The sequence below is a fragment of the Dendronephthya gigantea genome, unplaced genomic scaffold (assembly GCF_004324835.1).
Source record: "Dendronephthya gigantea isolate DGI-Jeju-01 unplaced genomic scaffold, DenGig_1.0 000130F, whole genome shotgun sequence".
In the NCBI taxonomy this organism is placed as follows: domain Eukaryota; kingdom Metazoa; phylum Cnidaria; class Anthozoa; order Malacalcyonacea; family Nephtheidae; genus Dendronephthya; species Dendronephthya gigantea.
Genome location: NW_021163140.1, coordinates 399,164 through 415,468, shown reverse-complemented (window position 1 = coordinate 415,468; position 16,305 = coordinate 399,164). Strand labels below are relative to the sequence as shown.

At 34.8% G+C, this 16,305-nt stretch overlaps 1 protein-coding gene across 2 annotated transcripts; it reads left to right on the top strand.

Moving 5' to 3' along the window:
- The first annotated feature begins 4,461 nt into the window (after positions 1–4,461).
- LOC114536133 (small cysteine-rich protein 1 1-like) lies at positions 4,462–12,764 on the top strand. 2 transcript variants are annotated; one of them, XM_028557484.1, is made up of 5 exons: positions 4,462–4,533; positions 11,403–11,511; positions 11,936–12,053; positions 12,303–12,408; positions 12,690–12,764. In XM_028557484.1, the coding sequence occupies exons 1-5, from the start codon at positions 4,496–4,498 to the stop codon at positions 12,715–12,717; spliced, it is 399 nt and encodes a 132-aa protein (XP_028413285.1). In that variant the 5' UTR covers positions 4,462–4,495; the 3' UTR covers positions 12,718–12,764. The 2 variants fall into 2 exon arrangements, with proteins under 2 accessions (XP_028413285.1, XP_028413286.1); XM_028557485.1 differs by lacking the exon at positions 4,462–4,533 and adding an exon at positions 8,713–8,765.
- The last annotated feature ends 3,541 nt before the right edge of the window (positions 12,765–16,305 follow it).

The following is a 16,305-nucleotide window of genomic DNA, read 5'->3' as shown; positions in this document are numbered from 1 at the left end:
TTAAAAATGTCGCATATTGTAATCGCGTGACCTAACGCGTCCTTAGTTGTCACCTAGATGCTTCCTTGCCTCACGCAAAAGGATTTTTGGGAGTGGTATAGGTTTGTAATTTCCAAATTTCCACTATGTTAGTATCAGTTTATAAGTCGCATTTTGGTCGCAGCGAATGCAATTCAAATTATTCCATCTCAATAATATATTTTGTTTGAATTGCATTCGACGCAACAAAAATGTGACCGATTTTACTGATGAACTAGATTTTACTGATTAGCATGGAAAACATTTGCAAGTATATCGAGTTCTCATCTACTTTCAATTATGCTCTAAACAAATGTAAATATGGTTGGAGATGCTCACTGTATACGTGAATTAATATGTTGACGGAATACTTAATTAAAAAATCGGCAAATTATAAATCCGTGCAGTTATGCATGAATAAAAATGAATTCTTATGACGAACTTTGTGTTTGTCTGAGTCTCTGAGAATATGATAAATATAAAGACGTGCAGATGCGCTCAAGTGTTTATGGGCGTGATCACACATTATCATTTCTGTGTGGATGTAAAAAATAATATAAAAATAAAGCATATACATGCATGTGGAAATATCATTGGAATTGTTCACTGAACGAGAATATGTATGTTCACGGCCGGAATACATATTTGAAAGTGTCTGTTCGATAGTGCGATCGGTGTGGAACATTTTCGAGTAGCATAGTGATTCAACAGTTTTTTTCCATTAAAAACCAGTGCATGGTTTAGTTAAAATTATGATACAATAAATGCAACTATACACTGGAATTTTTTGTCTACGCCTTTATCATTAATCAAAGTAAATTGGTCAGGTTACATTTCATAACTGCTTAATTATGGACCATTCCACTTTTATTTCCCAGGTGGGAAGCTGTAGCTAAAAAGAAGATTAAAGGTTTGCGTTAAAATATTGTGGAAAGAAGTAATAAAATAAATCTTGAAAGCTTTTATTCTCCAGAAATTTAAGAGTTAGTGCGGGTGCGGGAGGGGGTGCGGTAAATCAAACAACGATCATTTGCCGCCATCACCGACACAGAACCGGCGGATAAGTGCATGTATTGATTTTTACTTTGTTTTTTCAGTTATCGTTCTCCATGTTACGATCAAATTGCTAGGTTTAATTTCTCTCTTGAAAAGGACATCATGCAGTGAAAAAATTGTTCGACAATACATAAAAAATACTTACCAACAGCAACGCCATGGTGGGTGTGGACAAATGCCTAGTGGACGTACATTTATCTATGTGGGAGATTTTTATGTATTTGGGGTTCTTTAAATACCACTGCTTTCTTAGGGCTTTCCGGTACATTTCAAGTTCACAAACGTTTATTTATTTTTACTTTGTTCTTTCAGATATCGTTCTCCATGTTAGGGTAAAAGTTTCATGCAGGTTTAATTTCTCTCTGGAAAAGGACATGATGAAGCGAAAAAATTGTTAAGCAATATTACATAAAAAATGCATACCAACAGCAACGATATAGTGGGTGTGGACAAAATGCCTAGTGGAAATTTATCTATGTGGGAGATTTTTATGTATTTGGGGTTCTTAAATACCACTCGTTTCTTAAATTTTCCGTTACATTTCAAGTTCACAAACGGTTGTTCAAAACTTATCAGAAAATGTTTCGATACTTTGTCGAAAAACAGACTCATTATGAAGACCCCGACTAAATATCGTCACATCCTAATACCGTAAATTACCTTCTGCATATTCACTTGTTGATTTACGGCCGTTAACCGCAGAAAATGCCACAAAAATAATCAGCAACAGGCAAACATCCATACGGAAATCCATTTGTTCAGAGAATATAATTACCTAGAAATAAATAACACATATAGATGAAAAGAATCAGAAAATGGAAACTCGGGGTTGGAAACACTAATTCGATTAAGGCGGGTTAATTTAGTTGTCTTAAATTTGTCCTGAAAATTAAGCGTATGACCTTCGAAATAGGTAGAATAGGCTTACGAGTTTACGTTGGATTCAGGAATTGTTGTTGTTCTTTGCAATAATTCTAAATAGAAATAGTGGAATAGTTACATGGAATATTTGAAATCTTTAATACTTTCAAATAAAAAGCTATTGATCAGACAAGCATTCCGCATCGGGTTTTGCAGTATAATCATGCATGTTCAAATAAAAATTTGTGTGGTTTACTCTCGACGGGAAACGACCAAACTAAACGACAATATATATAATATCAGATCACCATGTAACCAAGAAACTGGAAACTAAAACGCAAGATGAAAGCTTACCTCAGTTTGTAGTCTGACAACAGTAAAGATTTTAAACTTCACGGAGAAACTTCAGTTCGTCGATGACTTAGAGCTTTTAGGGCTCTGTTTACCCGCGAGTATGAATGCCATTCGTGGGTCTAAAACCGTCAAAAATAACGCAGTTGAATATTTACATATCTATCGGATATATGTGTCTTGGTTGTAAATTAACAATATCGATTATTAACGTTTTTCCGATGGCCATATTAACAAACTTGCTTTAGTGATATCAGTATCCTGTCAGTGAATTTAAAAGTATTTGGTTGGTTACACTACTAGTAGGCAGTTAGTGATAGCCTAATACAGGTAATAGTCAAATTCAAAACAATAGCGGAAAAATTAATAACAAATAAACAAACAAGAATTATTATCTTTCACCCGAAAGTATTTCGGTAAATAACGGTGTGATTTATATACTGTAGTAATTCTTCTTTATTTTCTATGATTGCCAACAGGTGAAATTTGAAACTTGTCACCTTCTAAGAATGTCGCATGTCATAATCGCGTGGCGCGTAATATAAGTTATATTAGCATTTCATGTTAATACTTCTGTTTATTTCTGTACTGTGTTTCCAAGTTCTCAATAAATACTATTGTTTATACTAAAACAATTACGGCAACTCGGCCTGGTTGTCCAAAGCGTGCAGATAGATTAATATTCATAGAAAACATATATTTCGTAGAAATGTTAATTCTTCATCAAAAGGCATCGGTAATTAATAGCTGCGGGGGTATACTATATAGCTAAGGGTGAGAAAATGCATAAAAATAACGAATAAACATGATCAGCCGAATCGTTGTTATTAAATAACGGTGTAATTATATGCTGTAGTTTTTTTTTATATATTTGCTGATTTTCAAAATCATGGATTGTCAACAGTTGAAAGTTGGAACTTGATACTTAGAAAAATGTCGCATGTTGTAATCGCGTGACCTGGCGCGGCCTTTCCGCAATATAAGTAATTATGAATATTAATATTAATATATACTGTATTTCTGTTTATTCCTATCCTCAATAAATGCCATAGTTTATACCAAAAAAAGAAGGCAACTCGGCCTGGTTGTCCAATTGTGAAATGGCTGTTAGGATGCAGTTAATTAAATTATTCCTCGCAGCAAGCGAAAAAAAATTTACACTTAAGATGACGAGCATTGAACTGACGTTATATCTCTATTAGTTCAGTGGCGTAGCCAGCAATGCCGGATAATTTTGGGGGCCCATATTCATCCATATATTCATTTTAACAGACTGTAAAGCCAATCGATTTAAAACGATCTAGAATACGAGTTGTGATAAAGTTGTCATTCAGCATAAATGTTCTCATATAACGACATGGATAATTCATACATCAGCACGCATTTCCGACGACGAATAACCGTTGCATTGTTAATTCAATCGGTCCTTTAACACAAACACGTCTTAGAGGTACAATGCAAATACATAGTAATTACATAAGATATTTGATACATACAATACCCCAACGAATGCGATGATAAATATAAATGCATCTTGATCATTTTTTTTGCTTGCTCCGAGGAATAATATAACAGCATACCATGCTAACAACCATGCATTTAACAATTGGACAACCAGGTCGAGTTGCCCTAATTGTTTTAGTATAAACTATAGCATTTATTGAGAATAGGGAGCACAGAACAAAATAAACAGAAATATATATATTATATTCATAATTACTTATATTCCGGAAAGGCCGCGCCAGGTCATGCGATTACAACAAGCGACATTTTTCAAAGTATCAAGTTTTAACTTCCAAAACAATCCGGCCATGGTTTTGAAAATCAGCAAATATATAAGAAGAAATACTACAGTATATAATTAGACCGTTATTTCATAACCACGTTTTGGGTAAAACAAAAGTTATGGTTGATCATGTTTGTTCGTTATTTTTATGCCTTTTCTCACCCTTAGCGATATAGTATATAGCGCCGCAGCTATTAATTACCGATGCCTTTTGATGAAGAATTAACATTTCTACGAAACATATGTTTTCTACGAATATTAATCTTTCTGCATGCTGCTCAATTCGTATACATTGAAAAGCCGCTGTCGGAAATGTTTATGACGTGTCATATACATATACCGGCAAAGACCTGTGCATCTGTACACCCCCGAATATGCACTGTACTGGTATTGAAACATGTATAGTCAATTCAACGTTTGGAGATGGAATCAGCGCTAGCACTAACTGTCTGGGCGTTAAGGTAAAAAGAATGAATTCTGTGTACTTCTGTATTTCATAGAATACGGACTTGAGCTTTCTCAAGTATTTTTCTCCGGCTATATTCGCCTTTTGTCCTAGCTTTTTTTCGAGCCATGACACATCTTTCCTTTCTTGGGATTAAATATCTTATGTAAGTCCTTTTCCTCTGATATATGGCTACATATACCACATGATGGGAAATAGAGATTACCAGTCCTGATTACCATTTGTTATGGGGAATTATTAAATTCAAAAATCAGTTTGATATTATTGCATGCAATATATTGCATAATTATATTCCCATTATCATGCTGTATTGCCTTTCAGTCGCCGATACATTACCAAGAGCATTCTCGCTTTCTATAGTTTTTTCCTTAGAGAGATTTGATCAGTGAAACGTTTAGTAAATTAATAAGAAATATAGATTTTACGTTAACACTTCATGACAGTATGAGAAAATTAAAGAACGGCATCACTAGTATAAATCATATAGGTATAGGATATGTATAATGAATTGGTGTACAATAGGTAATTATTTTAGCAAACCCGAAAATTGTGGCAGTTTTCTGAAAATATTATTTTGTGTATTCGACGAGAAAAAAAAACACGATGAAACGGTTTTTCATGATCGGAAATGTTGTTGTATACATGCACTGGCGAACGCTTTATTTTGTGCATTTTTATTCACATACTGCATGCCCGGTTATACCCCTATACAACTCATTTGCTACTCTAAGACCAACACAATCGTCATGCATAAACAAACAAAGAACTCTTTTCGAAATCTTACTCAGTTCATTAAACTCCGGAAGAGGCAAGCATATAGGCACTTCCATTCGAACAAAAAGCGTTTATATTTGCCACGAATAGGAATATTTGAAAAGCTAGTCGTACATAGTTTGGAATTGTTCGACAATACATAAAAAATACTTACCAACAGCAACGCCATGGTGGGTGTGGACAAATGCCTAGTGGACATTTATCTATGTGGGAGATTTTTATGTATTTGGGGTTCTTTAAATACCACTGCTTTCTTAGGGCTTTCCGGTACATTTCAAGTTCACAAACGTTTATTTATTTTAATTTGTTCTTTCAGATATCGTTCTCCATGTTAGGATAAAATTTTCATGCAGGTTTAATTTCTCTCTGGAAAAGGACATGATGAAGCGAAAAAATTGTTAAGCAATATTACATAAAAAATGCATACCAACAGCAACGATATAGTGGGTGTGGACAAAATGCCTAGTGGAAATTTATCTATGTGGGAGATTTTTATGTAATTGGGGTTCTTAAATACCACTGGTTTCTTAGGTTTTCCGTTACATTTCAAGTTCACAAACGGTGGTTCAAAACTTATGAGAAAATGTTTCGATACTTTGGCGAAAAACAGACTCATTATGAAGACCCCGACTAAATATCGTCACATCCTAATACCGTAAATTACCTTCTGCGTATTCACTTGTTGATTTACGGCCGTTAACCGCAGAAAATGCCACAAAAATAATCAGCAACAGGGAAACATCCATACGGAAATCCATTTGTTCAGAGAATATAATTACCTAGAAATAAATAACACATATAGATGAAAAGAATCAGAAAATGGAAACTCGGGGTTGGAAACATTGATTCGATTAAGGCGGGTTAATTTAGTTGCCTTAAATTTGTCCTGAAAATTAAGCGTATGACCTTCGAAATAGGTAGAATAGGCTTACGAGTTTACGTTGGATGCAGGAATTGTCGTTGTTCTTTGCAATAATTCTAAAAAGAAATAGTGGAATAGTTACATGGAATATTTGAAATCTTTAATACTTTCAAATAAAAAGCTATTGATCAGACAAGCATTCCGCATCGGGTTTTGCAGTATAATCATGCATGTTCAAATAAAAATTTGTGTGGTTTACTCTCGACGGGAAACGACCAAACTAAACGACAATATATATAATCAGATCACCATGTAACCAAGAAACTGGAAACTAAAACGCAAGATGAAAGCTTACCTCAGTTTGTAGTCTGACAACAGTAAAGATTTTAAACTTCACGGAGAAACTTCAGTTCGTCGATGACTTAGAGCTTTTAGGGCTCTGTTTACCCGCGAGTATGAATGCCATTCGTGGGTCTAAAACCGTCAAAAATAACGCAGTTGAATATTTACATATCTATCGGATATATGTGTCTTGGTTGTAAATTAACAATATCGATTATTAACGTTTTTCCGATGGCCATATTAACAAACTTGCTTTAGTGATATCAGTATCCTGTCAGTGAATTTAAAAGTATTTGGTTGGTTACACTACTAGTAGGCAGTTAGTGATAGCCTAATACAGGTAATAGTCAAATTCAAAACAATAACGGAAAAATAATAACAAATAAACAAACAAGAATTATTATCTTTCACCCGAAAGTATTTCGGTATATAACGGTGTGATTTATATACTGTAGTATTTCTTCTTTATTTTCTATGATTGCCAACAGGTGAAATTTGAAACTTGTCACCTTCTAAGAATGTCGCATGTCATAATCGCGTGGCGCGTAATATAAGTTATATTAGCATTTAATGTTAATACTTCTGTTTATTTCTGTACTGTGTTCCCAAGTTCTCAATAAATACTATTGTTTATACTAAAACAATTACGGCAACTCAACCTGGTTGTCCAAAGCGTGCAGATAGATTAATATTCATAGAAAACATATATTTCGTAGAAATGTTAATTCTTCATCAAAAGGCATCGGTAATTAATAGCTGCGGGGGTATACTATATAGCTAAGGGTGAGAAAATGCATAAAAATAACGAATAAACATGATCAGCCGAATCGTTGTTATTAAATAACGGTGTAATTATATGCTGTAGTATTTCTTTTTATATATTTGCTGATTTTCAAAATCATGGATTGTCAACAGTTGAAAGTTGGAACTTGATACTTAGAAAAATGTCGCATGTTGTAATCGCGTGACCTGGCGCGGCCTTTCCGCAATATAAGTAATTATGAATATTAATATTAATATATATTTCTGTTTATTCCTATTCTCAATAAATGCCATAGTTTATACCAAAAAAAGAAGGCAACTCGGCCTGGTTGTCCAATTGTTAAATGGCTGTTAGCATGCAGTTAAATTATTCCTCGCAGCAAGCGAAAAAAAAATTTACACTTAAGATGACGAGCATTGAACTGACGTTACATCTCTATTAGTTCAGTGGCGTAGCCAGCAATGCCGGATAATTTTGGGGGCCCATATTCATCCATATATTCATTTTAACAGACTGTAAAGCCAATCGATTTAAAACGATCTAGAATACGAGTTGTGATAAAGTTGTCATTCAGCATAAATGTTCTCATATAACGACATGGATAATTCATACATCAGCACGCATTTCCGACGATGAATAACCGTTGCATTGTTAATTCAATCGGTCCTTTAACACAAACACGTCTTAGAGGTACAATGCAAATACATAGTAATTACATAAGATATTTGATACATACAATACCCCAACGAATGCGATGATAAATATAAATGCATCTTGATCATTTTTTTTGCTTGCTCCGAGGAATAATATAACAGCATACCATGCTAACAACCATGCATTTAACAATTGGACAACCAGGTCGAGTTGCCCTAATTGTTTTAGTATAAACTATAGCATTTATTGAGAATAGGGAGCACAGAACAAAATAAACAGAAATATATATAAATATTAATATTCATAATTACTTATATTCCGGAAAGGCCGCGCCAGGTCATGCGATTACAACAAGCGACATTTTTCAAAGTATCAAGTTTTAACTTCCAAAACAATCCGGCCATGGTTTTGAAAATCAGCAAATATATAAGAAGAAATACTACATTATATAATTAGACCGTTATTTCATAACCACGTTTTGGGTAAAACAAAAGTTATGGTTGATCATGTTTGTTCGTTATTTTTATGCCTTTTCTCACCCTTAGCGATATAGTATATAGCGCCGCAGCTATTAATTACCGATGCCTTTTGATGAAGAATTAACATTTCTACGAAACATATGTTTTCTACGAATATTAATCTTTCTGCATGCTGCTCAATTCGTATACATTGAAAAGCCGCTGTCGGAAATGTTTATGACGTGTCATATACCGGCAAAGACCTGTGCATCTGTACACCCCCGAATATACACTGTACTGGTATTGAAACATGTATAGTCAATTCAACGTTTGGAGATGGAAACAGCGCTAGCACTAACTGTCTGGGCTTTGAGGTAAAAAGAATGAATTCTGTGTACTTCTGTATTTCATAGAATACGGACTTGAACTTTCTCAAGTATTCTTCTCCGGCTATATTCGCCTTTTGTCCTAGCTTTTTTTCGAGCCATGACGCATCTTTCCTTTCTTGGGATTAAATATCTTATGTAAGTCCTTTTCCTCTGATATATGGCTACATACCACATGATGGGAAATAGAGATACCAGTCCTGATTACCATTTGTTATGGGGAATTATTAAATTCAAAAATCAGTTCGATATTATTGCATGCAATATATTGCATAATTATATTCCATTATCATGCTGTATTGCCTTTCAGTCGCCGATACATTACCAAGAGCATTCTCGCTTTCTATAGTTTTTTCCTTAGAGAGATTTGATCAGTGAAACGTTTAGTAAATTAATAAGAAATATAGATTTTACGTTAACACTTCATGACAGTATGAGAAAATTAAAGAACGGCATCACTAGTATAATTCATATAAGTATAGGATATGTATAATCAATTGGTTTACAATAGGTAATTATTTTAGCAAACCCGAAAATTGTGGCAGTTTTCTGAAAATATTATTTTGTGTATTCGACGAGAAAAAAAAACACGATGAAACGGTTTTTCATGATCGGAAATGTTGTTGTATACATGCACTGGCGAACGCTTTATTTTGTGCATTTTTATTCACATACTGCATGCCCGGTTATACCCCTATACAACTCATTTGCTACTCTAAGACCAACACAATCGTCATGCATAAACAAACAAAGAACTCTTTTCGAAATCTTACTCAGTTCATTAAACTCCGGAAGAGGCAAGCATATAGGCACTTCCATTCGAACAAAAAGCGTTTATATTTGCTACGAATAGGAATATTTGAAAAGCTAGTCGTACATAGTTTGGAGAAGGAAAGTTTCTATAATCGTAATGTACATTAGTGCTTCTAAATCGTATCGCATTCAATCACAAATGTATAGTTTCATTTATCCCAAGAAATTGATAATACTGCATGCATGCATGTACCGGTTTATATGACACCACTGACTATGGGCATGTATGCGCACAGATTACATCATGCAGTTTTGTGCCTACAAAATCTTATGCATGGGTTTATAACTAACGAAGTTTGAATGTATATGTATGAAAAATTGAAGAAAACCGCAATACATGCAATATGCGTGTATGTGCACTAGACGTGTTTCTGTCAAACGACAAGTTGAATTACCATGCAGCAATGCTTATATTGAATGCCGAAATAATGCATGCTAATGTATAAAACGCGCACACGTATCTATACCACAGGTCTTGCATTATATGGAAAAAATGTGCCAAATCACAACACAAAAACGTTCCACACGGATCGCATTCTCAAACAGACACGAAATTCGTCCTAAAAATTTCTACTTTCGGGTATGTTTTCCAGCCGTTTACATATTCTCGCTCAGTGAACATGTCCAAAGAAATTTCCAGATGCATGCTTATTTTTTATAGCCTAGCTTATATTCACGAAGAAATTATGTGTGAGCATGCTCATGCATAAACACCATGATAGTATTTAATACTTCAAAGCGTACAGTCCGTAAATAGGGCCTTCATCAGTGCAGTCCATGAAGGCCAGCTTTAAAGGACCGAGAGTTTTACATTATTAAATACTTGAGTGGTGTTAAATATTTGTACCTATAATAGAACAAGCTAATTTACTTATTTGATGTTAGCATGCAAACGTTCAAGAATATATTTACATTTGTTTATATAATTATATAGAGCGTTAGTGCAAGTAGATGATAACTCGATATACTTGAAAAAATTCTTAAGTACTAAAGTCTAGTTTATGCATTCTAGTTCGAATGCAATTCAGATAATGAAATGATAATAAAGCTTAATGACGCGTGGATCACTTAATTATAATTTGTTTGCATGACTTGCATTCTCCGCGACCAAAATGCAACTTATAAACTTTATTAACCTAGTGTAAATTTTGCGAATTACAAACCTATACCGCTCCGGAAAGATCTTTTTCGTGAGGCAAGGAATCATCTTCTAGATGACAACTAATATAGAGACATGATGTAAGTACAATGGTAAATATAAAAGTATTCTGATCATCACTTAAATGTATTTTTTCCTTCTCACTCCAATAATACCAATTAGACCACGAGGCTGTGTTGGCCTATTTGTTTCAGTATAAACTATAGCATTTACTGAGAACTTGGAAACACAGAACAAAAATAAATTATTAATAACTTATTCCCCGGAAAGGACGGGGCCAGCTCACGCGATTACAATATGCCACATTGTCAAAAGTGACAAGTTTCAACTTTCAGCTGGCAATCCATGGTTTTGAATACCCGCAAGCTCTTACAAAAGAAAATAAAGAAAAATACTACCTATCTATTACTAGGTTTATACTAAATACTTTTAAATCTATAGGTATGTTTTTATTTTGGGAGACTCGAAGGATGCCGGCTGATATTACTCAGGCGGGTTCGTTAATATGGCGGCCATCGGAAAGAACGTTACTGATCGATATTTTTAATGAACAGTCGAGACACTGGTATCCGACAGAGTAATTTGAATATTCGTCTGAAAACAGATATATCCTTTTCAAAAGTGTCAAACTGCATTATTTTTGACATTTTTAGTCCAACGAATAGCATATATATACGAGTCAACTACACAACCCCAGTCATTGACGAACTGAAATTTCTCTCGGAAGTTTTAAAATCTTTACGTTTCGGACTACAAACTGAGGTAAGCTTCATCTTGTGTTGAAATAGTTAGGATATTTATTCGAATAGTTTCCCGTTTCTTAGTTACTTGGTGATCTGATATAGTCGTCTAAAAATTAAATTTTCCCGTTAAAAGTAACAATCACACTATTTTTTATTTGAACATGCAGTATGGTTATACTAGAAAACCGATGCGAAATGCTTGTCTGACCAATAGCTTTTTATTTGAAAGTTAAAGTTTTAAGGACTTTAGCTATTCAATGTAACTATTCCACTATTTCAATTAGAAATTATTTTAAAGAACTACAACAATTTCTGCATTCAACGTAAACCCCAGTTCTATATCCTACATATTAAGACAACCCGCCTTAATCGCATAAATGTTTCCAATCCTGCACGAGTTTCCATTCATTGATTCTTTTCATCTATGTGTTATTAATTTCTAGGTACTTATATTCTCTCAACAAATGGATTTCCGTACGAATGTTTGCCTGTTGCTGATTATTTTCGTGGCATTTTCTGCGGTTAATGGCCGTAAATCAACGTCAGGTGATTCTGCAGAAGGTAATAATTTCACGGTATTAGAATGTGACGCTATTTAGTCGGTCTTCGTAGGAAGTATGTGTTTCGAAAAATTATTGAAATTTTTTTGATGAAAGTGATAATTAATAAAGGTTAAATTGCATTATAAAAATTTTGTTGAGAACTTGAAATATAACGGAAAGAGAACTTGAAATATTTCAGAACCTCAAATAGTTATATAGCTACGTAAAAATCTCTCAAATATGCTTTCTGTATTTTTCAATCATACAGAAATTCCCTGTGGGCTTAACGGTAATTGCGTACCTTCACGTATGAGGTGTCCTCCTGGGTCATTTGACTGTAACGGTTTTTGTCCAATGCCATATCATTGCTGTTGGTAAGTATTTTTATGTCGTATTGCTTAATAAGTTTTTCACTGCGTAAATGATGTCCTTTTCTAGAGAAAAGTTAAACAAGCTGAAAATCTTATCCTAACATGGAGAACGATATCAGAAAGAATAAATTAGTCGTGTCGGTGATCAGGGCATTTGTCTTGATCCTTTGATTTCGCGCCCCCGCACTAATTCTTAAATTTATAGACAACAATTATTTACTTTACAAGATTTACTTTATTAGTTCGTTTCCACACTATTGTAATGCAAACCTTTTTCTTTCCAGCCCAAGACCCTTCCCACCTGGAAAATAAAACTGGAGTGGTCTACAACTAAGCAGTTATAAAATGTATAACCTGTCAAGTTTACTTTGATTAATTATATCAAGGCTTAGACAAAAAATTCCAGTGTGTAATTGCATTTATTGTATCATAATTGTACATAAAGCAATGTTAGGTTATTTCTGGACAGTACTGTACACTTCTTTTCACATTATGCAATGTTACTCCTTAAGATTCAATCCGCGCCGTATTGTTAGAAAAACACAATCGTCATAGAAACAAAGCACTCTGTTCAATAGCTGATGCTAGTCAGGTCTTTATACTCAGCAAGAGGCTAGTATCCGCTAGTCTTTATCTTGTATCAACAGACATTTTTGAAAAGCTAGTCATGCATCATTTGGCGAAGGAAAATTTCTATAATCGGAATGTACCTTGGTAGCTACTTCTAATTCTTATCGCACTCAATCACTTAATATAGTTTCTTTCATTCCAAGGAATTGATAATATCATGCAGGTTTATATAATACTCCTAAATTAGGCACGATCATGGCCATTCGTGCAGATTACATCATGCAGTTTTGTGCGTACAAAATCGTATGGGTTTAAATAAGGACATTGCAAGGAGAGGGCGTTATATTTTTCGACTTATTTTTATGATTTAGACCCGGTACACTTCGACTTCCAACGCGAATATATAGATACATCTACAGTCAAAAAATGGAAGTTTGAATGTTTATGTATATAAAGAAATTGGAGAAAATCGCTATATGCAAGATATGTTGCATGTACATGCATTATAGACGTGTTTCTGCATGTTAAACGAATTACTGAATTGTTGAATGTTGGAAATAATGCATGATAATGAGTAATGTGTAAAACACGCACACGTATCTAAACAACAAGTCTTGCATTATAATAATTTATATGGAGAAAATGTGCCGAATCACAACACGAAAACGTTCCACACTGATCGTTTTCCCAAACAGACACAAAATTCGTTATAAAAATTTCTACGCATCACCATTGATTTATCAATATAGATTCAAAAATTCATACTTTCAAATATGTATGCCAGCCGTCTAAATATTCTCGTTGATAGAATTCTCCGGATAGAATTCGAAAAATCCCATGGGCATTGTAGAATTTATGTAGATGTTTGACAACCTTAATGGTGGTACTGGCGATGTATCTAAATTTTAGAGAGTTCATTCTCAGCTTTGAGTTTATCTTCGCCTTTGAGGTGAAATATAATGCCATAAAACATAACACACGCATCAATAGTCGTGTGACACTGTTGCGTATACTCATTTTGTGGCGTATTGTCTTTTGATTATTATGATGTGTACATAAATGCATGGTAATCCAAATACAGGAAGTCATCGTGAGCATGATATTAGAGCGGTAGCTGTTGAGAAGGAAGGAGAACGAATGAAACATCGAAATGCTCTGGCGAAACGTTACTTGGTGTTAATATTTCTACTCGTAGTCTGCTTTAGTTTCATTTAAATCTGCTGAGACACCAATGCTGAGATACGCTTAATTTTCTCCCCAGGCCACTAATTATAACCGCGACAAAACGTTTTTGAACACATGTTTGCACGTCTTTGCGTCCTCCACATTGCGGTCCACCACCAGATCCCTCGCAAAGTTGTCTGAAATTATGATTGTCTATACTAGTTTTCTAACGGTCTTTGAAAAACAAAATGCAACTATCTAAAATGTGCGAATCGGTTTATTTTTTACTGTAAAATTTGAAACTTGTGGCGGACGTTTGAGGGACTAGACGTAAGAGAAATCACTCGAAGTGTTTTGCTAGCGAAGTGATATGGTTTTGAAAGGTATTGTGGCAAGTTTCTTTGTTGTACTTGTTTTTATTTTGTACGGTGAAAAGGTAGAAAACGGGCTTCAAGAGGGAAGAAGCGCACGAAAATTGTCTCGTGCTAACACGTCACGTTTGCTTGTCGACGTAGAGGAACCTACGAGAGAGCAAAGGCGCCTTTCTAACCCAACGCGTTGGTTATTAGTGTTCAGTCTACCAAAACAAATGCCGAGCACGAATGAAATTAATGGGCACGGTTACCCATTTTAGCCGTGCCGTGGCAATAAATCTATATAAGATATGATTTAGAATAAGAAATTTCGGGAGCAAAATATCGTATCCTACATTAAACAGAACATAGTTTAAAAGAAAATGCTTTAATATTAACACTGAATATTCGAAATTGTATATGAGTTGCAGTACGTGGTAACACTGGTTAACACTTGGGGCAAAACTGAACTATATAAAGATACGACATTTTCTTTAAGTTTTAAGAGCTTTTTTGTCTTGCACTATGAACGGTGATAGCCAATCGTTTGTTAAGGTGTATTTTGGGTTCATATATCCTTCAATATTAGGAGCCAAATGCCCCTAAAATAAAGATAATAGCAAGATATCTAATGCAAAAAAAAATGCCGTCATGTTTGAATCTTCGTAGTTGCCATGGTTGCGGTGGGTGGTTACCGCTGAGCTATATAGTAATTCCTTTATATATAGCTTGCTTTATATTAGTAATTCATTTTTATATAGTTCGGTGGTGGTTACCCAACCCCAGACATACGACCCAGGCTAGGTTTGGTATGAATAGAGTACACTGAGCCAGACGAATGGGTGAAACCTAATTACCCAAAGAGTCAAAGACCAATAGCCGTTCATTTGGGCTGTGGTACTATCTTCATCTTATGTGCATGGTAATATTTTCTTTTCGGGTAAAATAATTTGCCGAATCGAAGCGCGTTAAGAAGGTTTTTAAACCATCGGAAATTTACATATTTTCTTTGCAATATTCTAAAAAATTGCATGGTAAAGGTAAAGGTAAAAGCGCAAACAATTTTCTTATGACAATGAAAAGACCTTTGCTGTAAGCTCCAGTACTGTAAAATTAAATTTACGACAGGTAGGCTCTCTTGGTGAGGTGAAGTCTTGTCCCGCGAAAGAATTTTTTTAACGTTTGTAGAAAGCAACTTGTTTCTATTGTGTCCTGCAATGATATCCTGGGCGGAGGTGGGATAAACACGAGACCAAGAACTATATACTTTTTATGGCATTTTATCTTTATTATCATATATCTGATAACAAGAGCAACCAGAGAGGTGCTGAAATCACCTAACGCTCGCCTGCACTGTTTGTCTAGAATAAGGCTAAACTCTGTATGAAAGGTATCTGTATGAAGCACAAATTACCGATCTTTTTATTAGAAATTACAAGGCTAAAATCCGCTTTGGAAGGTAATATTAAGCACAAACTTCAGATATTAGTTGTGACCTCAGAATTACTGGCCAAAACTGGCCTCGGAATTACATTGTTTTATTTGTGACCAATATTTCTTCCGTTTCTCGCAATCCGCGCACGTGATATCAACAGGTAAGTTAACGGACCAGGCAAAAGGCCCTGCTTTAAGCCGGGCGCACACACAACGATTTTACGGTAGTTCATAGTTAATCCATTCAGGTTTAGACATATAGGCAGCCCTTGCCCAGACATGTTTTCCTTCTCGCGGCGCTCGCGCCTCGCGCGTGTACGCGAGTCTACTTGGTCTAATATTATGACCAAGTATAGATTGCCAGTCGCCACATTTTTAT

What these genes read in the sequence shown, in the direction of transcription:
- LOC114536133 (XM_028557484.1), top strand. Translation starts at nt 4,496, where the DNA reads ATGGAATCAGCGCTAGCACTAACTGTCTGGGCGTTAAG. An exon ending in CTAACTGTCTGGGCGTTAAG is followed by an intron (nt 4,534 to 11,402) that starts GTAAAAAGAATG and finishes TGACATTTTTAG; the next exon opens with TCCAACGAATAGCATATATA. An exon ending in ATGCCATATCATTGCTGTTG is followed by an intron (nt 12,409 to 12,689) that starts GTAAGTATTTTT and finishes TTTTCTTTCCAG; the next exon opens with CCCAAGACCCTTCCCACCTG.